Raw genomic sequence first — 24,084 nt, 5'->3', positions numbered from 1 at the left:
AATTTTAAACTAGGACTGTAGTTTGGGCTCCGTGTCCTCATCTTATCGGAAACAGTATTACCATGACTGCTGTGACTACTCGGTGGGGCTTCGGTGAGCTCCGCAGCCTTCCAGCTCCCAAACCCAATCACATGTGCCAGGTTCTGCCTCCAAAGACCTTTTAAAAGTCTGGTTCAGAACACTGCTGCATCTTCTTGCCCGTTTCACTGAAAGGAAATACCCAAGTGACCTGGTGACCTCAGCTCTTTAAAGTCTTTTGCCTTATTGAGTCATAATAGTAAATAGTGGCAGTAAGTTATGTTAATAACAACCAAATTCAAAGGTAGAGGAAGGACGAAATCCAAAGCGAAGATGCTCGGGACCTCAGGAATCCCTCAGAATAGAATGCGATGGATTTGGGATAAATGGAAAAGGAGTTTGCACAGAGGAAAAATTTAACAGGGAGCATTTCTCAGGCTGAGTTTAGAATGAGAAAAAATAATATCTACAGCCCAAAATATTCAGTTAAATTAAGTTGTTAATCAAAGAGCCTGTTTAAAACGGCTAAAATTAGAGATAAAAGCCCATTGTTTGTTCCAGTTCTTGACTGCATATCTGTGTGTGGAAGGGCGTGGGGGGACAGTCAGGGCTGTGGTATTTGAGAGATTAATCACCCACCCCTAAGGGGTTTTGGGGCACCCACCTGCATTTTGAACTTGGATCTAAGTCAAAGGGGTGGGACAAGACCATGACAGGTGTTTTTTCTCTAATTAACTTCTCAGTGGACACGTCAAACACCAAATATATCAGAACAAAGGGTCCCAGCTCAGGACAGCCCCCTCCGTCCTCAGCAAGGGGCTGACAACTAAAGACGATTCTCTGGAAATTATGGGACCTTGGAGCAGTGCTGTGTTGCATTTTTAAAGGAGGGAAGCATCCCAGCTGTGCCAGTTCCCTATACGATCTCTTCTGTACTTAGCAGCTGTGACCAGATAATGAATTTTTTTCATATTTATTTTCTTCCTACCTGGGATTGGGGTGGGTAGAAAAGCATGGGTGTTATGTATGTGTGTGTGTGTGTGTGTTTGGGCAGGGGGTGATTTCTATGAAGAATCTCTTGAGTTGTCATAGGGATATTAAAACTTTTCATACTCAGTGACTTCATAAATCTTGGAATTATCTGAAATACAAGCAAAGATGGATGTGGAAAGAATGTTTTTACCAAAGGAATAGCAATAAATTAGGACAATTTAAATTTCAAATAAAGTTTGTGAAGCAGCCATTATGCAGCTACTGGAACAGTTCAGTAATGTGGGAGGAAAAAAGGGACACTAAACTATGATATGCTCAATTCTAATTTATAACTCCAGGTAGAGAATGGAGCTCTCCTCCTCGTGATGAAATTATGGGTGGCTTTTGTTTTCTTCCTGGTTTTCGGCATTTTATAAAACTTTTTTTGGTATATTTCGTAATCGAAAAGTTCTATTAAAAAATCACACGCTCTGACCTTCAGAGTGCCAAGCGGCACATCCCGTGTGTCCCCTGAGCCCCGGGAGAGTAGGAAGCGAGCCGTCCTACTCACAGGACATGGTGAACTCAGGACAGTGCCACACATACTGTCGAAGCTCAATGAGTAGTGAATAAAATATTCCCATTTCTGTATTTCTCTTTCCTCTCTCTTTCCAGGTGATGTGCTCTATGAACTCCTTCAGCATATTCTGAAGCAGAGGAAACCCCGGATTCTTTTTTCACCTTTCTTCCACCCCGGAAACTCAATCCACACCCAGCCAGAAGTCATACTGCACCAGAACCACGAGGAAGGTACCTGAGGAGGCTTGTCTTTTCTTGCCTGAGGCTTAGACAGATCCAAGAGGTCTCATTGTTAATTTGATAAGTTGTTCTTTTTTGTGTGGTTCCTTTTTTCATTCAACAAACCAATTATTGAATGCTTACTTTGTATAAGATCCTGGGGGAAATGCCAAGATGATTGAGATATACTCTAGGCTCTATGCAACTCACAATCTTGGCAAAGAAAGTAGCAAGATATGCACATGTCATAGCAGGCATCATAAAGAGGTGGTGGAAGGGGAGATATGCCCCAGTACCAGCAGCAGGTCAGCTCCATGCACGAGGTGGCTCTGGGGGGTTCCTTGATGGTCCAGCAGAATTCAGATAAGCAGGGATGATGTGGAGAACATTCCAAGCAGAGAGAATGGCATAGGATGGAGTCAGCCCTTGGGACAGAAAGTAGTCAGATGACTTGGGTTGTACAGCATATTTCCCTCCCTACAACCTTTTGTTGTGAGGAATTTTAAACATACCCCAAATAGAATAAACTAAATACAACCCTGTGAGCCATCAGCCTGCTTCAACAATGATCCACACTTGGCCTTGGTAGAGCTACTCCAAGGAGGTCAGGTTGGAAATAGGATGTGGAGGATTTGGATGGAGGACAGTAAGGGGAAATCATTGAAGATGTGTGAGCAGAGAGGAATGAAAGCTGGAGGATGAAAAAAGACCCAAACCCTGTGAAGTCTGTGGGAGAACAGGGAGTTCTTCTTCATGCACCAGAGGTGGTGTCTTACCGCGTACTCAGTGTAAGTGCTATTTCAGCTGTCCCAGGTGCTGCTCTCCTGAGTCACACCCATCATCAGAATCCTCGGTAGAAAGCAGAACAGAAAACCAGACTTGCATTGTGACCCTGGACATAGTCCAAAGCAGGCATATGGGGCCCTGGCCGGTGTCGCCAGGTAGTTGAATGTCATCCCATACACTGAAAGGTTGCTGGTTCCATTCCTGGCCAGGGCACGTGCCCAGGTTGTGGGCTCAATCCCTGGTAGGGGGCATACAGGTCGCAGCCAATTGATGCTACACTCTCACATCAATGTTTTTCTCTCTTTCCCTCTCTCTTCCTCTCTCTCTAAAAAGCAATTTTTAAAATCTTAAAAAAAAAAAGCAGGCATATAAGCATGAAAATGGGTATAAAAATCTTACTTTGTGCACCATTCCATTGTACGGCGATGCTCAGTGCCTCTGTGGAGCCTTCCTGCCCGGATGGGTTAGGTAGCAGATGTGGGGACACAAAGCAATACTTTTCACCTGGGACTTTTTCTTAGGACCAGATTACTAGGGGACTAAAACCCTGGGCCCTTGGGGCATTTCCTTGTATTGCTAGATCACCCCCAGGATCAGGGCTAATATTTTTGTTCTGTTATTGGCAAATTAAAAACATGAGAAGTTGTTTTCTTCATTAACACTTCACAGAAGAGAGCCTGACTCCGGGCATCTCCACACCTCTTCCTTGTGCCAAGTGCTTCCCAGCAGGTCCCTGGCTTTGTGATGTTTCTCTCATCCTTCCTTCCTCTAGTTTTACCCTTGCTAAATTTAGCAGCTGGCCCCACCCCCAGTTGGGTTTGTTCGTTCTTCTGTTCTTCCTGCATGTACATTTCCGCCAGCATAGTAACCAGGAGGTGGGTTTACTGAAGCTTGACATTAAGGCGAGAATTGTATTACCTTGCCTGCCTCTTCAGATACAAAGGGTGTGTGATGGGTGTCCCTACCCCGCCCCCCTCCCCCACCACCCTGCTTGCCTCCCTCTCTCTTTTTCTCATTACTTAAAAAAAAAAAAAAAAAATCCCATTTGGAATTTCTATTCCTTTTTTTATTCCCAAATGTGATTGGAGACTGATGGTCTGACCTCATCACAAATCCTTCCTCTCTCCCCGTGGCCTGATTTGACTCATAAGTAGGTGTGCTTGTCATTGTTCTCATGTGCAGGAGCTAATCAATAGAGAAAGCTGGCTTGCTCTCAGAGCTACTCTCAAACCCAGTAAATACAGATGTGCCCCACCTACGCTTTAATGAGCTGTGCTCTCAAGTGTGGTGGTGGTAGGGATGAGCTCAGTAGGTAAAGAAGCTAATGAGGCCAAGGTCAAGGGTCTCCTCACCCTGTGAACCAGTTAGCTCTGCTGCAGACTCTGCTCTGAAAATTACTGTGTTCTGAGACCACTCCTTAAAGCTATCAGCCAGGAAGCAAGAGCTGAGAGTACATGCCCCATGCCCTCTCCTTCCCCCGGGCAGACACAGGGCATGCTCTCAGATGGACAGGTGGACACACACGAAGGGAAACTTAGGTCTTTATCAGGTGTTAGCAAATGAGAAGAACTGTACAAGACCCAGAGGCGATATGAAGAGGCTGCTGCCCCCAGACTTCCAGATCTATCGGTGCCCTTGGTGACGAAGGAGAAGGAACCGACTAGAATTCCCTGCCCCCACCTCCCTCCCACCCCTTTTCCTCTCTCCTCCACCAGCAAGAAGAAATATTCAGCTCGACAGGAACTATCTCTGGAATCAATACTGTGATATTTACTTGTGACTAGTAGCACATTAATATGGGCATATGTTAACATACAGAGGGATCTGGCCCTGAGAACAAGTAGTTCTGTAAAGTGAAATTAAGCATAGCAAATATTGTGTCCCCAATGATTTATCTTACCTCATTGGGGTACAGTGCCATGTGAAAGTGTGTAGCTCCTGACTTGGCGCAGAGAGATGTGACAGAATGGAAGGGGAACAGGCGTTTCAGACGGGGCTCGGCTCTGCCCCTGGATAGGCTGGCTCGGCGGGCGTGCAGAGTGACACGCAAGCACAAAGCTTCATTCAGCACCCCTGTGCTTCACCTCATCACTGCCACAAACTGACCCAGTTCGGACATCCATGTCATACTGGGAATGTATCTCCCAACACAAAGGTATCTTGTTTAATCCAGCCGCAGTTCCCTGCAAATATCCCATCCGAGTACATTGCCTTGAAATCCCGCCCCCCTTACCAGCAGCCACAGGGCAGTCCCATAAGCTAGGACGCTGGTGTTAGCTCAGAGGCCCCCTCCAGGCTCCGACAAGAGAGGAAGGTGATCTTACTAATTCAAACCCCTTTTTTTGTGTAAACACTTGTCTTCTCCGTGTCTGTTCTGAAATTGTCCTGCGTTGGGCAAAGCAGTCCTCAGATCACCACCTAAGTCTAGGAGAACCTGCATCCCACTCTTTTTCCTTATTTGCTTATGGGAAGAGAGTGCAATATTATATCACCGGGTAACCTTATAAATTTTCATCCCTACCGAGACATTCATGACAACGAAATGGGATTCTAACAAGGAAGCGAGGGCAATAGGCATAAGCCAGAATCATTTTGACAAACTGGGACGCATGGTCAGCTGAGATAAAACTTTCTGAAGAATGATGTTGGAAGTCAGGAAACCAGGTTCTAACCCATTATTCATCCAGAACAGTGGTCGGCAAACCCATTAGTCAACAGAGCAGCAAACCACGGCTCACGAGCCGCATGTGGCTCACGAGCCGCATGTGGCTCACGAGCCACAGTTTGCCGACCACTGGTCCAGAACAATCATAAAGGCTAAGTTTCTCATTTCTCTGGCCCTCGGTTGTAAGATAGGAGATTAGACTAAATCACTGGTCGGCAAACTCATTAGTCAACAGAGCCAAATATCAACAGTACAACGATTGAAATTTCCTTTGAGAGCCGAAAACTGACTTCTGCGCATGGGCCACGAAGTTTTAATCGCACTGTACGTGCGCGCCCGCACATGGTATATTGTGGAAGAGCCACACTCAAGGGGCCAAAGAGCCGCATGTGGCTCGAGAGCCACAGTTTGCCGACCACTGGACTAAATGATCTCAGATCTTTCAGCTCTCAACTCCTCACATTCTATCCATGGTGTGAGCCTCCCTGGGTGATATGAAGATGAATAAGATGCATTCCCTACCTTCAGGGTAAAGGGCAACTAAAATAAAAAAAATCCTAACAGTGTCCTGCCTGGTGTTGCTCAGAAATAGCTAAATATCTCTTCTAGATTCCTTTTCTTTTATTGTTGTGACCCATTTAATCTGCATAATATGAATTAGATATTTACGTAGGAAGAAGACAAAATAAACAATGATACTACTTCTTTTACCAAAACCAGGAGGCAAAACATCTTTAGAAATTTCAGACCAGCAAATGATGTTGGCCTGGACATGCACAAGTCTCTAGGGAGAAGGAATGAGATCTAGGCTTGTTCTTTTAATCCTCACCCGAGGATGTTTTCATTGATTCTAGAGAGAAAGGAAGGGGGAGAGAAAAAGAGGGGGAGAGAGAGTGAAAGAGAGACCTCAATTGGCTGCCTCCTGTACCCATCCTGACTGGGGATTGAACCCACAACCTAGGTGTGTGCCCTGAGGATTAAAAGAATAGGTGAGGATTAAAAGAACAAGCATCTTTGGGGGACCCCCCTGTAATTTCAGCTCTTCCATTCCACCCTCTCCTATGCCCCGTGTAAGAGACTGGGAGGTGATTCTTAGTCACTTTCATTTGAAAATATTTGCACGTGCAGGGCTGTCATTGTTTTTGCAACAGTGGAGGCAGTTTTAAGGTGACAGTTCTGCTCTGGGGCAGCTTTTTGCCACCAGGTGAACATGGAAAGTGGAAGTGAAGATGAGAAAAGCCAAGTGTCAAAATACTGTTTCTCAATTCTCCTTACAACCACACAGGGTAAGAGAGTGGAGAGAAATCATGTCTTTGATGGGGGCCGAGTGGGTGGCCTACATTCTGGGATGGCCCACAGAAGTTTTATTTATAGGGTTGCTTTATTAATGGAAACATTACCTCTCCCCCTCTGCCCGCCACCAGATCCAAGTGCCCAAAGACTGTTTTGGAAGAAGGAAATCTTAAACAAGTTTAATTAAATAATTAAAGAAGATGAGGTATATGAATCCACTTTATAATAACAAGATAAAAGCTAACATTTATTGGGTCCTTTTTTGCATGTCAGACCCTGTTCTAAGCTCTTTAAATCATGTTTAAATCATTTAATCTTCACACCCAGCCTTTCAAGAAGGTAATATTATTCCCATTTTACAGATGAGGAAATCAGGGCTAGAGCAGTAAAGTGACATCCCCCAAATCACACAGCTGCAAAGAAGCAAAGCTAAGACTTAACCCCAGGCCCACACGGCTCCAATATCTGCACTCATCCGCAGCATGACTGAGCCACAAAAATAATGTTCTCATTATTTATTATTATTATTATTATTATTATTATTATTATTATTATTTTGCAAGCACTCTAAATGTGGAACAAATGAATGGAGGTGTAGAGATTAGGATACCAGGTCAGGTCCCCTGACTAGGTACATTGTGGCAAGTCCCAGCACGTCTGCTTATACATTTTCTGCTTCACAGTACTTGAAACTGCCAAATCTAAATAAAAATAAAAAGTCAAAGATAACTTTTGAGACACTAGTGTACGTCCTGAATCCATGATATGAAAAACTCAGACTAACTTGGATGAGTTAACCCATCGAGAGCATTGACTGCCTCAGGATGCATGGACTTAGCCCAGGGAACATCCCCAGCCTGCGAGGAATGTGGGCTCTGAGTCAGGCACTGGCTTCTGAGAGCTGGAGAGCTGCCGTGGTCCTGGGGAGCTAGCCCCTCAGGACAGCTGCCGAGTGGGCAGCAGGGCACATGAGGCTTTTAGCTGCTCGGGCCACATCCTATTACTGGTTGTTGCGAAAAGCATCCCCACGTCTCTAGTCTCGCTGGGATCGTGTTGATGACTGAAGTGTCGAGGCTGTTGGCTGGCGACTTTGTAATCCGTGTTAACTGTGTAATGCGTGGTGGAGCCAGAGAGCATAACCGTGTGTCTGCACTCTGGATCCTGACCAGCTGTTCAGATCCCAGCTCCCAGTTTACCAGCTGAGAGACTTCAGGCAAGTTACTCAACTTCCTGGTGTCTTAGTTTCCATCTGTAAAATAAGGAAAATACACCTGTCAAATATGACTGATATAAGAAAGGATCGAGTTAATATGAAAAATGCCCTTAGAACAGCATCTGTCACATAGCAGGCATTCAATAAATGCTACTCGTTACCATGATTTGATATTTTTTGCCACTATTTGATTGGGTTTTTTCTTTTCTTTTTTTTAACTTAAAATTGTAGTTGCGGTAAAATATACATAACGTTTACCATCTTAACCATGTTTAAGTGTTCAGTAGTGTTAAGTATATTCACATTGTTGTGCAGTGGTTGGCTGTTTGATGTCTTACATTCAATTCCAATGTTCTTAACCAATCCCATTATTGCCACTACATACTCTTTGTGTAAACACCGCATTTGTGCATTCCGGACATAAGAAGGGTACCCAGGCCATTATCCTAGAATTCCTTCATTGATTAACCAGGCACCATATGTAATACTATTTCTAGGGAAAAATACATTTGAAGTCCCAGCCTTAATAGCTTTCAGGACACAGCCCACTTTGAGAATGAGTTCTGTGTGTACTCTGTGACGTCACAGCCCCTGGCACATAGTAGGTCCTCCGTGACCCTTCGGGGCTTGTTAATCTCCTGGGTCTCCTCTCACATGTAAGAGCTATAAGATGAACCTTTTTGTGTTCCTTTCAATTCTGGGATTCTTGGATCTGACAGGACGTCATGAGGTTCCACCAGAGGAAGAACAGGCCCAGATCTTGACTTCCTGTCGTTCCCCAGGGAACCAGCTAACAGCATCTTTTCCCCTTGCCAGGCCAAATTCCGTACTTGCCTAACTCCTTTTCCCTGCTTTGTTTCCTATATTTCAGGGTCTAGGGTAGCATGACCTTTTACTTTCTGACCTTTGTCCCCTGATGCAGCATTTGATTGTGATGGGGAAGTGTGGAGCCCCTGGGTGGTGCAGAGAGCCTCTTGCCAATGGTCTAGATCAGGGAGGACCCACTCCCTTCCCTGCCTCCTCTGCATCCTGCAATGGTAGAGGCTGCTCTTAGCCCAAGGGCTAGCTGGCTCTCTTCAGCCACAAGTTTTAGGGACAGCTGATCCCTCAGATGCATGAATAACTCTCACAAGGTGGTCTGGAAGTCTTCAAGAAACTTCCTCTTACCACTAGGGAAATGTCATCTGATTTTTTTGAGATAAGGGCACTGGGAGCCTTGTGGGTTCACTTCCTGAGAAGAAGGGCCTCATTTGACGTTATCTTGTTCTTTCCTCTTTCCAGCCCTCCTCTGCCTTATCTTTGTGCCACCCTGACCCCATCCCTGTAAATGATTTACAAGGTGCACACCCACAGGTCTAATAGACTCATTTGAAACCCGATCCCTTGATTTCTTCATTTACGTCTTTTGTGGTGCTTTATTGAGACTGAGGGAGACACCTTCCTCTACCAAGCATGTCAAACTCACAGTCAGCGGCCTGCCAGCCGCGAGTTTGACATGCTTGCAGTCTACACCACCTGCCTGCAAAGGGCAAAAACAGCATACAGCCCAGAGCACCTCCACGGCTCACAGACCTGCTTCTGCCCTCTGTACTGAGCCCCTGGCAGAGGTAGCCTGTTCGAAGGCCTTGCACCCACAATAACGAAGTTGAAACCTCAGAGTCCTGCAAGTTACCTATGTTGCTTCTTTCAGTTCCTTTCACCAAATGCTTATAAAATTCAAGGAGCTTACTTATTGTGTATGTCCTCAAACATCTGTGAATCATGCCCTGCAAACTTGGGCAGTTTTAGTCTCGGGCATTCAGTAGCATTGGCAACTTGTTGAGATGAATAGACTGAAATGGGCAGGCAAAGGGTCAGTGGAAAGCCTCAGCTGAAACTCTTGGGAAAGGAGTAGGGGATGAGGGATGTATTCATTTTCTAGGGCTACAATAACAAGGAACCACAGATAGTTGATTTAAACAACATGAATTTATTACCTCACAGTTCTGGAGGCTGGAAGTCCAAGATCAAGGAGGTGTGGGCAGAATTGGACCGTGAGGGAGAATCTGTCATGCGCCCCTCTTCTAGATTCTGGTGGTTTGCTGGCAATCCTTGGCTCCATCTTTACATGGCATGCTCCCTGTGTGCATCCACTCTTTATTCAGCACCTGCAGTTTGTTGATGTGTGTGTATTTTTATGTGTCTTTTAAATTATTTTATTCTTGAGAGCAAGGACCACGTTTTCTTACTCTTTGTATATTCTGCATCCAAGACACTACTTGAAATATGGTTGACATCACACAAGGTTCTGTGATTCAACTCATATTTTGTAATCACTGTGGGGCAACATCATGCAGTGTGTGTGTGTCTGTGTGTCCAAATTCCCCTTTTCATAAGGACACCAGTCATATCGGATTAGGGCCCCACCCTATGACCTTACCTTAACTAATTACATCTGCGATGACCCCATTTCCAACAAGGTCACATTCTGAGGTACTGGGATTGGGACTTCAGAATATGAATTTTCTTTGAGTTGGGGAAGTACAGTTCAACCCATAACAGGTGTTACAGCACTTAAGTTTGTACACGAAATCTATTTTGAGTTCTACCTCAAGACCTAAACCCTTTAATCTCTATATAGCTCTTTATGGTTCCCATGAACCTTTTACAAAATTGTGCTGGGAAATGGTCCTTTCTGAAAGAATGTGGGACAGGAGACTGAGGCTGATGAGAGAGGCTGACCTGCTGGGCCTGTTGATTTGCATCTCCCTAACTTCTTATCATCGTCCGTGGCCTCGGGGAAAGCATGCTGGTGGACGTATGATCCTGTGTGTGAGGTATAAACTTGATCTTAGCCTTTGTTCTACTCTGGAGATTTTCCAGTCAAAACCCATGACTTTAACCAAAGGCAATTTGTTTTTGTTCTGTTTTTTGGTTTTTTTTAGGTTTACTAATATTCATTATTTATAACATGATTAAATTGGGTCAACTTTTAGTGAATTTTAAATAGAGAAACTTTTCTAATAGGTAAAAAGAAAGAGGAGAGCCCTAGGGGTTGGAGCGTCGGCCCTTAGACTAAAGGGTCCCGGGTTCTATTCTGATCAAGGGCACCTTCCTTGGTTGCAGGCTCAATCTCCAGCCCTGGTCAAAGTACATGGGGGAGAAAACCAATTGACCCAACATTTATGTTTCTCTCTCTCTGTCTCTCCTTCTCCCTTCCACTCTCTCTAAAAATCAATGGGAAAAATATCCTCAAATGAGGATTAACAAACAATCCCGCCCCTCCCCCCCCCCCCAAAAAAAAAGAGGAGAAAAGAAATCAGACCTTTTTTATATATATATATAATCATCACATTTATTTATATGATGATTTTGTAATCATCATATTTTGGGCTGTTTGGTAGTGAGAAGGGATTATATGTGTCTAAAAGAGACCTACTGGTACAAAGAGAAAGGTTTGGGATCAGAAAACACTTTCAACCAGAATGGGTTCTCTACCAGTCCTTGGTCTTTTTCCCCCTTCCCTCTTCCTTCCACACCCACACTAATTATGTGTGGCTTTCACTCCCTCTTCCTTATGCATTTCCCTCCCATATCAAGACCTTCAGACGTAGGGCAATGTGGATAATCTCCTAGTTTTCCAGATGGGCAATTCACCAAGAACAAACCCAGACATCAAGGCCAGACCAAAAAAAATCTTCTTGTTTTAGACAGAAGACTCCTACATCTGGGGGATTTAATGCACCCACTGTCCGCTCGGTGCATTTCCTGTGTCCGGAGCTTCTCTGCCTGCCGGCTCTGGTCTCATAAGTTTCCATACCCTGCTGCCAACTTATAATAACAGAGGCTGCAGGCAGCAGGGCAGGAACGTCATCGCCCTCTCCATCCGTGGGCGCATGCTTTGCAAACTGAAACAAAAGCTTGGAAGACCTCATTGCAGGCCTTTCAGCCTTGACAGTGGTTGTGCCCAGACCACCAGTTGCCTGGAGTTAAAACCCTCGCATCCAGTTCTCTACCATTAATGTTATCAACTTCATCAAGTACTTCCTCTTTGAGTGGTGTGTGCAGGGAGAGAAATAAATCATGCTCCACCAAGTCCTGTTCCTGCCAGATCCTGAGTCAAAAGTAAAATTTGAGTTGATTATCCAGAGCACTATCTCCCTCCTTTATTGTTCCCAACGATCTGGGCAGGAACAGAGAGTGAAATCTCTCCAGGACATTACATCAGTTCCTCTTTTACCCTTGGCATGAAAGCTCTTCCTCTCATAGTCCGCCCAGACTTCCTAAGGCTTGCCCTGAGTGCACACCCGTACACTGAGCCTTGAAGCCCAGGACATCAAAGGAAGCTTGTAGGTAACCAGACTACTGGCCAATGCCTGTGTCATTTTGCAATTTGTAAGACGGGAAATGGATTCAGGAAATAGGATTTTCCAACACATGGCCTTCATCATCCTTAAGTATTTTTAAAACCTTAATAAGCTTTTAAGGAAAGGGAGACATTCTGTAAATGGCATTTAGAAGAAAAGATATGAAACTTCAAAATGCAACTATCTTAAATACTTGCTTACGATGGCCATATTCTGTGACAAATGACAAGTGTTCATGGCTAGCAGAATCGCAATCCATATTAGCTATGAAAAGAATCATCCCCAAAAGATTACAGGTCATTTATATCATACTAATAATCTCAGCTATTAAAGTTAATATCATGGGTCCAGCCAGTACCTTGTAAGCATTTATTTGCATTTGGGTTCAAGTGACGAAGTTAGTACTTGTCATCCCAACCTGTATCATTGTAAGATTGATTAAGCACTTAAAAACACACACCTTTCTATAGTGGCAAATATCAAACTGATTCAAAAGTAGGGACAATTATACTGTATAATGAACCACCATGTACCTATCACCAGCTTTAAGGATCAGTTGTGGCCATTCTTATTTTCTCTATGCCCCAGGTACACTCTGATTCACCTTCCAGATTATTGTAAAGCAAATCCCAGGTATATAATTTCATCTGTAAATATATCAGCACAGGTCTGAAATGATGACCTGTTATAAAATCATACAGAGTTATTACATCACCTGAAAACTAATAGATCTTCAGTATCACCAAATATCCTGTTAATGTTCACATTTCCCCAACTATCTCATCAATGTTTCTAAGTTTGAATCAGAATCCAAGCAAGTATGTAGAGACTCTGTATTATGTTATACTGGTGCCCAGGACATGGATTCATGCACATTGAAAGGAAATTAATAAGAAGGTGGCCGGCAGGGTGGGACTGGGCGAGATGGGCCAGACACACCCTGGAGCCAATCTCCTGTGGTCCCTCCCTGGGGCGGCGCCAGGGCTCGAAGGGCGTCTATGGAGTGAGCGGGGTCCCTCCGGCAGGTGGGGTCCCTCGGCCTGGCCTGCGCTCTCTGACATCCCTGAGGGGTCCCGATTGCAAGAGGGCAGTTCTCAGGTGACGCACCCCAGAATCGGGCTCCCTCCTCTCTGGTTCCGGGTGCATCACCCAAGAACTACAGCTGCTAAGTCACTGCAGCTTGGCAGCTCCTGTGTTGAGCATCTGCCCCCTGGTGGTCAATGCACGTCATAGCTACCGGTTGTAGTGTCTGCCTCCTAGTGGTCATTGTGCATCATAGCTACCAGTCAGGTGGTCGAGCGGTCAGATGGTCATGTAGGCTTTTACTAGTATATATATAGATTCCTCCGAAAGATGCTGATTTTTATTCTAACAGGCAGTTAAATGACTAGCCAGTCACTTTGAATTTGTTGAGTCTTGATCTTACATTTAGTTAGGACAGATCTGCTTCAGCTTTGCCTTTAGCCATCGGGTAAATCTCTTTGTCCTAGAGCACTATCCTTACTCATAAGGTGTGGCCATTCTGGGTTAATACACAGCCTGAGATGCTTACAGAGCTTTTTAATGGAACTTAAAATCCAAATTCTGTCTTCAATGCAGTGGCCAGTAGCTGAGATTTCTGCTCCTATCTTTCAATCATCCAGCTGTTGCTTTTCACTGAGCTCCTTAGAGAGTTTCCCCAGCACATGTGCTATTCAGAGCACATGTTAAAGATTTGAGAAAACTTTATGTGCCAATTTAGTGATATTCCCTCTGAAGCTCTCTTTATGAGACTTGCTCTCTCAATTTTTTGCCATTCTGGCAGCCATACCTGAATCCATGACACCTCAAGCAACTTTCAAGTCATTTTCTATCTGCCCCACATTACATGGACAGTCCTCAGAGCAAAAGCTCTGCAGATTGGTATCTCACTCTGTGCAGTTCCCTTCTTTCAAGAGGGAAATCCCCTTCAGTTTTTTCCCATTACCTTCAGATAACTTTTAGAAATGTATTCTATCCAGATTCTATTATTTCTACGTGTAGGAAGGTTAGTTCAATACAAGCCACTCTGCCATTATTGAAGCTGGAATCCCCTTCTTCGTTAGAAAAATGGTAGCATACCATAAATACTTTATCTTGCTTTGCTTATCTAACTATAGAGCCTAGAGACCAGCGCTTAGCAGAATATTGAGATACTCCTCATTCCATTTTATAGCCACATAGTCCTCCACTGTTAAGAGGTATACTGTAACTTATTAAACCAGTCGCCTGCTGGTAGCTATGCCAATGAGACAGTTCTGGGAATAGATGTGGCCAGAAAAACTTCATGAAGATGAGTGTGGGGCCCTATAGAAAGCTCCATTTTCATAGACAGATTTATCTCTTTCCTATTCTTAGCAGGGACTCAAAGCCAAATGTATGCTAGCTCCTCTCTCAACCCAGCCTACAGAACAACTTCTGTTGCAGAGCTGTGTATACTTCTGGGTTGTCCTTGCTCACATGTGACCAGCTTGAAAGTTCAAGTGGGATGGGGTGGAGGTATGTTACTCCTTTTTACTGACCTCTGCCTGTCTTTAAGCACCTGTGGGTAGGGTCTGCACACTCAGAAACAAAGTGATCCTAATTGTTCTTTCAAGTACAATCAGATTGTCATTCTGTACATTAGCCCCACTATTCATGCTTAGAGCAGGTTAGGTGTTACTTCCCCCTCGGTTTGTATATAGAAAAGTGGTAGATATTGCAATTGATACATGAGTTCTAGAATCTGATTGGAGTCTGGTTCTAATCCCCTTAACTGGCTCTGTGACCTTGGGTAAATTGCTTACCTCCTTTATGCCTCCATTTTTTCACCTGTGAAGTAGGATTAATGTAGTTAGTATCTGCTACTTAGGAGTGTTGTAAATTTTAAATAGTACAATGCAGAACCTAGGATATAGTAATTGCTTTATTGTTGTTGTTGTTGTTGTTGTTAAATACCTATACCTCCTGGAGGTAGAGAATATGAAAATTTGCTTATGACAATGTAAGTCAGGGAAAGCATCTAGAGAGAAACCCTTAAGGACCCTGAAAGCCACATGCAGAGCCAAAGGTAAAGAATGAAAGTTTGGCTTCCTCGTGTTTGTAAGCCACTAGCAGGTGATTAATGGAATGTTTGTAGACATTCTTAGCTGTCTAGTGGCAGGGAAAGAATTCTAAGTATGCGCACTTAAGTTTTTCTAAGCGGGGAAAACAGCCCTGCATCCTGGGCAGAAAGCGGCTGCACTGCACACCTGCCCCGTTCACCGTAGAGCTGCAGTGAGGTCCCTCCCCTGGCAGCTCACCGGGGGCTCTGATGGTGTCTCCCTCTGCTCCACAGATAACTGCGTCCAGAGGACCCCGAGGCCTTCCGTGGAGAATGTCCACCACAACCCTCCCACCATCGAACTGTTGCACCGCTCTAGGTCACCCATCACAACAAATCACCGGCCATCTCCTGACCCAGAGCAGCGGCCCCTCCGGTCCCCCCTGGACAACATGATCCGCCGCCTCTCCCCAGCCGAGAGGGCCCAGGGACCAAGGCTCCACCAGGAGAACAACCACCAGGAGCCCTACCCCCTGTCGGTGTCTCCCCTGGAGAACAATCACCGCCCACCGTCCTCCGAGTCCCACCAGAAGCCGCCCAGCCCCCGGCAGGAGAGCACACGCGTGATCCAGCTGATGCCCAGCCCCATCATGCACCCTTTGATCCTGAACCCCCGGCACTCCGTGGATTTCAAACAGTCCAGGCTCTCCGAGGACGGGCTGCACAGGGAAGGGAAACCCATCAACCTGTCGCATCGGGAAGACCTGTACATGAACCACATCATGGTCTCCGTCTCCCCGCCCGAGGAGCACGCCATGCCCATTGGGAGGATAGCAGGTAAGTGGGTGCTCCCCTCTGTCGCCACCTCAGCCTCAGGCAGGCCTAACAGAGCCCTATTCCCTCCTGAGAACTTTGCAGCCAGCCTCACACCAGCCCCAATTAGGTGCCCTCCAAGGCTCTGAGGGACTTTTGCCTGGATGAGGCGAAATCCCTAATGGGCTAGTTAATGAGCTGCTGGGACGAAGTGGTTAATGAGCCTCAGAAATGTTAAGGAACAAATGTCCTACATCCCGCTTATAAGGAGAGTCACATCAGAGTCATGGCTAAGCGAAAACACTTAAAATAAAAGGTTTATGAGCATGTTAATGGCCCTGTCCTGAAGTTTCCAGCCGCTAATTAATAAGCAGACACGGCATAAAGAACCTTTGTCTCAGGCGCAGGCCTGTAATTCCACCCTGTGGGCAGGAGCTCAGCAGCCTTCACTTGTGAGGGGGCAGCAGAGAAAAACAGGAGGGTGGTGTTGGAGGCAGGTGTTGGGTCATTGGGATGGAGGAAACCACTCTTGAATTCTTTTATGATGACAAGCCCTGATTTGTTTCCTAAAACAAGAAACCAGTAGACATCTACACATTGCATTTTTGCTCGTCTTCCCGTAATTTACATGAAGTCAGTCCAGAAGCTTAATCTTCCAACGGCTCGGCAAGATTAGCTCTTTGCCTAGAGCGTCGTTCTATTCCGGAGACATTTGTTGAGCACTGACTATGCGCAGATAAACACATTAGGAAGCAAGGGACACAGAGCTGATTTGACACAATTATTTCTTCAAGGAATTTAAAATGTACTTGGAGAGACAGATGGGAAAACCACTAACTAAGATATAAGGCAGAATGAAGTAAGTCCTATGTCCCATTCATTCAGTGCACAAGCATTTATTCACTTATTTATTACTCACTCACTGTGTGCTGGGATAATTAAGTACTATGGAAGCAAAGCAGAGAGAAGGCACGTTTTGACGGTAGGAATTGTGGAAGGCTTAGCAGGGAGGTAGTTTGATGCTGAAGGTGATTTGTGTTTATTGGTGGGAACAATGCATGGAAGAAGGAGGGGAGGGGTCCGGCCTGTTCAGGAAAAGGTGAGAAATGCCTCATCTTCCTCCTCCTCCTCCTCCTCCTCCTCCTCCCCCTCCCCCTCCTCCTCCTCCTCCTCCTCCCCCTCCCCCTCCTCCTCCTCCTCCTCCTCCCCCTCCTCCTCCTCCTCCTCCTCCTCCTCCTCCTCCTCCTCCTCCTCCATGAGCTGATGCCCCAGGATAAAGTGCCAGCTGCACTCCAGGGTGGAGCAGTTCAACAGCCTGGGGTCCTATAGGCTCCTTACTTTAATCACCTCCGCCTCCACTCAGTGTCCCTTCTTTAAGTTGTTTCCAAATTTTTCTCTGGCCCCAAATGCACCTCCAATGTTGTCTCAATTTTATTGTTATAAATAATTTACATCAGGAATGTTGAATCAAGAAAATAAGATGGCAAAGAAATATGACTTATGTGTTTTAAAAACTATGAAAAATGAAATGATCTATATCTGGGATTTGATTCAAAATCATCCCGCAGAGTCGGGCATGAGGAATAGATGGAGTCTGCCTAAAATAAGGTCAGCCCTGAGCCAATGGCTATGTGGCCAGGTGATGGATGCCTGTGGTGGGGCGGGGGGAGGAGGGGGGAAGGATTACTGTTCTCTCTACCTGTATGTATATATAAGTATTACTTTAATAATAAAAAGAAAAAAGAAACTGAAAAGGAGAGCAGGGGAAAAAGAAGCAGAGCTTAGACAAAACCTGAGAATTTCCCAGTTGGAGAAAGAGGACGGGTTAGCACAGTGCCATGAATAATGTACACGACCCGTCACGTGCTGTTCAGCCAGGGGTCCTCAAACTACGGCCCGTGGGCCACATGCGGCCCGCCGAGGACATTTATCCAGCCCGCCAGGTGCAGCTGCCTGTCCTGCTTAGCAGCCGACTCGTCCCGGGCCCGGAGTGCGCATAGGAATTTGTTCATAGTTTTTTTTTAAACTATAGTCCGGCCCTCCAACGGTCTGAGGGACAGTGAACTGGCCCCCTATTTAAAAAGTTTGAGGACCCCTGAGACCCTTCTTGTGTTGTTTCTCGCATGGTCTGCACAGCAGCATTGGACGTTCTGCAGATACTTCCTCCGTGTTTATAATTCTCTTGAGGTAGCTTATTACCGCTGTATTTGTGTTATATGGGTCATTTGGGAAGGGGAAACCACAGAGGAAACTGAACCCCAGAGAAGCAGAGGTCAAATAGGGGTTGGGTGGCTGCAGGATGCTGTCCGTAGTGCTGCCCGCTGGGTGGGGGCTGTCTTCCTCTGAAATCGGTTTTGTCCGCCTCTGTGACGCGGTCCTCACCACAGACTTCTTAGGAATCTAAGATGAGTCTGTACCTAAAGAAAGTTAAGGTTTTTAGACTTAGGGAGTTATTTTTCCCTTGTTTAGTAGTTTGTAAATTTTAAAATATTAGTCCCTTAAAAATGGTGCTACTTTTTAAATTCTTGTTCCCACACTTCAGAATTGTTGGCCAATGGATGTAGTCTCATCAGGACGATTAGGATATTGTGCCAAGCGATGACCTGGGTGCCTATGGATGCCCCCTCTCCCTTAACAGCACACAGAAAAGAGGGATCTATGCTTTTCTCGGTTACTCTAGCCCAGTGGTGGGCAAACGCATTAGTCAACAGAGCCAAATATCAACAGTACAGCGATTGAAATTTCTTTTGAGAGCCAAATTTTTTAACTTCTTCCAACGCCACTTCTTCAAAATAGACTCGCCCAGGCCGTGGTATTTTGTGGAAGAGCCACACTCAAGGGGCCAAAGAGCCGCATGTGGCTCACGAGCCGCAGTTTGCCGACCACAGCTCTAGGAAATCACAATATTCACGTTAAATAGTTTAGGGCCCAGACCCTTTGGAGGGATGCAAGAACTCATGCAGTATGATAGAGTCCCCTGAAATTATTTATTATGAATGCTCTAATGGCATAGTCAACAGTTTAAACATCTCCCGATGTGTGTATCAACTAATACCACCAAATCCAGGAGTAGTTCACTTAACTAAATGGCACTGTTTTTCTCAGTGAATGAGGGGGTTGGAAAATCTACAATGTAACTCCAGCTCCAAAAGCCTATGATCTCATGCTTAGTCTTGATTCTGTAACCCTCATCACAATTCTAGGCTCCTTTGTGTCATTTGGGAGGTCCCTGCCTCTCCAACCCAGTTCTTCTAGTGTCTTTTTGGATTACGCCGATCCTTGTAAAATGGATTCTGTTTATTGAAGGTCAAATTTATTGGGTGATTTCTATGTACAGTGTAAAGTTCTGTCATTACTAAACAGCCATAATGATCCTTCCGATCCCTATAAAGCAGCTGTTAGATGAGAAGACTTAGTCCCTTTAGCTTTTTGAATGAGCACAGAGCAGAAAGACATGAAGGTGACATGAAGGTGCTGTTGAATGTCACTCTGATGAGTACCATAGCTGCAGGGTATGGGTAGAAACAACTTATGAATGTTGATCAAGTAGTAAAGTCGAATTCTTATCCACTCAGATATAATTTGCTCAGGTACCCTAAGATTTATGCATGTGGACACCTGCATTTAAGGCACTTTACTGCACTCATGGGTGTTTAAAGAGGTGTAAACACGTTAGCTGTAAGTGCAATACTGTAATTGGTATCGGCAAAGGACTCCTATTAAGTACTACAGGAGGTTGTAGCAGGCCTATCAGGGAAGGCTTCATGGAGGGGGTGGCTTTTAGCTGGGCTTAGATGAATACTTCGAATGTGGACAAGTGAAAATTAGAGAAAAAGCGGTCATTCTAGATGACAAAAACGCCAACAAGATAAGGCCCCATATATATATATATATATTTTCTTACTTCAGGTAAAAATGTAAATCTAAGAATCCAGGTCCATTAAAAATCCATCATACTTCATCAATTCTTTATTTTTTCACTGTTTAATATTGAGATACACCATACAATTAAGAGATTGCATGCAAAATTATGACAGTTTACCTAGGTATTTATCTTGTGGCAAAACTAAAATAATCAATAAAGGAAATGCAGGAGGTAGTTGATAATTTAAATACAAACCGCAAATTAGATCTATTTAAATATCACATTCAGTTTATTTTTAAAGGTGTTGTTTACTGTCCAAAGGATAAGATGGACTATTATTGAGTTTAACAAGTTGGAATGGCTGGTGTTTCTGGGAGAGAGTTCACACAGGCCAGAGTGAGACGAAGTCCTGGGTTCTATTTTTTATTGAATAGCTAACGGTGTGTGACTATGAGCAAGCTGCTTCTTTCTGTGCTTGTTTTCTATGTATTATCCTCAGGAAGGAATTGCTGGGTGGGGCGGGAGAGGAAGCCAGCATCTGCCAACCTTCTAACATTTCTCTCAGCCCATAGAAGTTTTACTGGTCTGTGTCTCACCGACGTGTTTTGTGAGCAAAGAGTTTGCTGGCAGAGAGCTCTACAGTTGACAAGGTGCAGCTCTGGTGATGCCATGAGTCATGCTCTCAGTGTATATGCACATTCATCTTAGAACCCGATGATTTCAAAGCTAGAAGGGTCCTTTACAGATGAGGAAACGGAGAGTCACACACACCAAGAGTCCAGCCTCGAGCTTCCATCCAGCACCCTTTCCAACACACGAGTCTCCTTCTGACCTGGGCCGCCAGAGCAGGGGTTGGAAACTCTGCCCCGAAGGCCAAATCAGCTGCCACCTGTCTCTGTAAATTGAGTTTGATTGGCACACAGCCACTCCCAGTCACCCAGTGCTACCGGTGGCTGCATTGTGTGCTGTGCACTGAAAGGCAGCGTTGAGTGGCTGCAGCAGAGCTGGTGTGGCCAGCAAAGCCTACACTACTCATCCTTGGCCTTTCACAGCAGCATTTGCTGTCCCAGCCTCGCTTACGTGTCTGGTCGTTGTGCTTGGAGTCATGGGTGTAAGGCAGCATGCAGAAGAAGAAAACACTGTCCCTCCTCAGAGCAATTACTTGCGCTTTAGAGAATGAGGCGTGCCTAAGACATGTGCGAGCAGCAATAACAATGAAGTAAGAAAGGAGACAAGTTCTAGGCTGCAGGCTGTTTGCAGACCAGCCCGGATGGTTACAGTAACATTGTCAACATAAATACAGCGAAATAAAGGAAATTATTTCATCCTGGCCAGTGTGGATCTATGGTTAGAGTGTTGGCCTGCACACCGAAGGGTCACAGGTTCGATTCCTGGTCAAAGGCAAGTACCTGGGTTGCGGGTTTGCTCCCAGCCCCAGCGGGTGCATGCAGGGAGCAACCAACCAATGTATCTCTGCTACATCAGTGTTTCTCCCTCTCTCTCTCTCTCCCTCTCTCCCTTCCTCTCTCTCTCTCTCCCTCTCTCTTTCTCTCTCTCTCTCTCTCCCTCCCTCCCCCCCCTCTCTCTCCCCCCCCACAACGGAAAACATATCCTCAGTGAGGATTAACAAACAAAAAAAGAAAGTATTTCTTTGCATACTTGAATTGTATAGTTAAGTCATTCGTTCATTTATTCCAAAATCATCACGTATCTCTGTGTCCACCTAGAAAACTCTGTTGTTCAAAGTTTTCTTTGTTGTTCAAAGTTTTCTTTGTTGTTCAAAGTTTTCTAGGTGATGGATAGAGCGTCTCTAAACATTGCCTCTTTCCGGGCCTAGGCAGTACCCCTTTTACATTATGCCATCAACAAACTAAGCTACTGTTTTGTTTTTAACTGCCAACAGCTAAGTCTTAAAAGAAAAATTTTAAGTCATTTTGGCTTTCTCTTAAAGTTCTTCAATTCCATTAAAACCTGAGTGATCAGACTTCCTGTCGGCTTGTCTCTTCCTTGGCCTTAATCCAAAAATCTGCCAAGGAAGCAGGATTCATTGGCAGACTGCTCTAGAATCCATCCATAGCCCTCATTTGCCACACAGAAGTGAGGACTTTGAAGGTCTGAATAGATCTGTTGTTCAGAGTCCATGACCATCCAAATGGAGACTATTCCTTGTCTTGTGCTTATCTCACAGCTTTTGTTTAAGTCTCTCCTTTGCTTTGCAAACATTAACTTCTTCATGGTTGGTGAGGATTTCATTGGTTGGTTGATCCTACAACAAACAGATAAGACATAGAATCCCCCTGCCCCCCAGGCCATGTTCTCTCCCTCCCCAGCCCTCATGTAACACACATCATTGCAATCTTTCAGATCCTTAAAGGGGCTTTAAGAAATAGGTTGATTATATCTCTCAAGCTTACATTTTTAATAGAAACAAAATTCCAGTCGAGGAGGCGTCGAGTCTCCTATATTGCGTATTTGTCACCAGGCTAGGACTGTACTTGCTTGATTTGGTTGTATTGACTGGGTGAGTTTCATATGCACAGAGAGTCAATCCTGGACACCTCAAATCTTAAATCAGATGAAGGAAAATGAGCCTGAGACCCAGGGGAAGCCGTTGAGGCTCATCCTCGGGGGCTTCAAAGGGAAGTCCCCAGCAGTACTTAGTGCTGGTGAAATTGTTTCAGATGCGGCTCATGGACTTTTCTTTTACAAATGAGCCTCGGGAGCAGCCTCGAAGGGGGAAAAAGGGGCGGGCGTCCTAAAAGCGAAGTGTCAGGGATTAGTATGGAAGTGATGGCAGGCCTTTGCGGTAAGGTGTGGGTGTGCAGGTGTGTGAATGCCTTTGCTCGCACCCTCGCACGTGTAGATGTGTTTGGAGGAAAGGAACGATGGCCTGTGGTACGTCTCCATGAGCCAGAGGGGCTCGGAATTTTAGCCGCAGCTGAAAGCACCACGTCCCCCCACACTCTCGCAGCCAGAGCGCCCTCACCAGACCCCTGCAGCCCAGACCCCGAGGGCTCCTGGCCCAGGTCCTGATCCGCAGCCAGCCTGGTGTGTGGGCGCAGTGTGGGCCTGTGGGACAGCGTGGATTCTGGAGTCGGGGGGGGGGGGGGGGACCCTAGTCCTGGCCTCCTAAGCAAAGGTGCTTAACGTCCCTGAGGCCTAGCTGCCTTTTCCATAGTAAGAATGTGAATACCCACTTCGGGCACTTTAGAGTTCTAAGGAGACAATAGGCAAATGTCTAGCACAAGTAGGTTCATCACTGAGTGTTCACTGCTGCCCACCAGAGCTGGCACGGGGCACTGACCTGTCCGGGGCGTTTGTTTTGCGTGACGCTGTCCTCCTTCGAGGCGCCTGGTTTCCTCATTTCCTTGGAGACTACCTACTGCACTCCCTCTCGCCTCCTCTGGGGCTTTGCCGCTGTCCCTGTTTGGAGGAGATGGATGAGAGCCCTGGGGATGGTGATGGGGGGGTGCTGCCCTTCACCCCAGCAGGACTCTTTGGTGGGGGAGGGGTGCTGGCCCCTCACACTCTGGCTGAGTCAGCACTCAATTTTCACTGGGAAGCACTGAGAAATCAGAGCACCTGAAAGAGGAGGAGGCTTCAGAACGACTTCTTAAAAGGATAAACAGTACCGGCACAGTGGGTGCGTGGAAAATGATAGAGGGCTGGGGGAGACTGGAAATTCCAGTTTGGTTGAGGGTACGCCTTTCTGTAAGACAGCGTCCCTACCTCCCCGCAGTCCCTGGGTGGGAATCCCCTGCTGTCCCACCCCTGGGCAAAGCAGGGGCTGGGCGGTGCTCGCATCCAGCTGTGGTTCCAGCTCAGCTGTGAGGCCTGAGCTGCAGACACCAGCATTTCCCCCCTTGGGCAGCCGCAGGTGTGAAGGCCCCGCCTGGTCTGTAGCTGCGGTCCCTCTGCCCCATGCAGCCAGGAAGCATGGCTCTGTCTTCGGTGCCTCAGCTCCTCCCTCCCCCAGCTTGCCCCTGCTCACATATGGTTTCTGTTTTCCTTAGCCACAGCAAAGCGCAAGCAATGATCCATTGTAAGCACACCTCTGCGTATCCACACAGGGTTGCCTGCACTGGATTTATCAACTTTCTGCGTCTGGGTAATGTAGGATAGAGGAGGCAGGGGATCCTGAGCTGCAGGTCGCCCCCTGCCTGTGGTAAGCTCTGTGTGTCTATAAGCAGGGTTTCTCGAGTTTGCCACTCTTGATATTTGGGCCAAATAATCCTTTGATCTGGGGCTTGTGCTGTGCATTATATTTAGTAGCAC

The 24,084-nt window shown here is 45.9% G+C and overlaps 1 protein-coding gene across 1 annotated transcript in view; it reads left to right on the top strand.

Moving 5' to 3' along the window:
* ETV6 (ETS variant transcription factor 6) overlaps positions 1-24,084 on the top strand; it is a 234,745-nt gene that overhangs the window by 197,837 nt on the left and 12,824 nt on the right. Inside the window, exons 4-5 of the mRNA XM_080659934.1 lie at positions 1,666-1,800; positions 15,426-15,968. Of these exons, the coding sequence (XP_080516060.1) occupies positions 1,666-1,800; positions 15,426-15,968 (678 nt within the window). The remainder of the gene's footprint in view (positions 1-1,665; positions 1,801-15,425; positions 15,969-24,084) is intronic.

This window comes from Plecotus auritus (assembly GCF_963455305.1).
Source record: "Plecotus auritus genome assembly, chromosome: 3".
In the NCBI taxonomy this organism is placed as follows: Eukaryota; Metazoa; Chordata; class Mammalia; order Chiroptera; family Vespertilionidae; genus Plecotus; species Plecotus auritus.
Note: the sequence above shows the minus strand (reverse complement) of the source record. Positions and strands in the feature narration are given on the sequence as shown.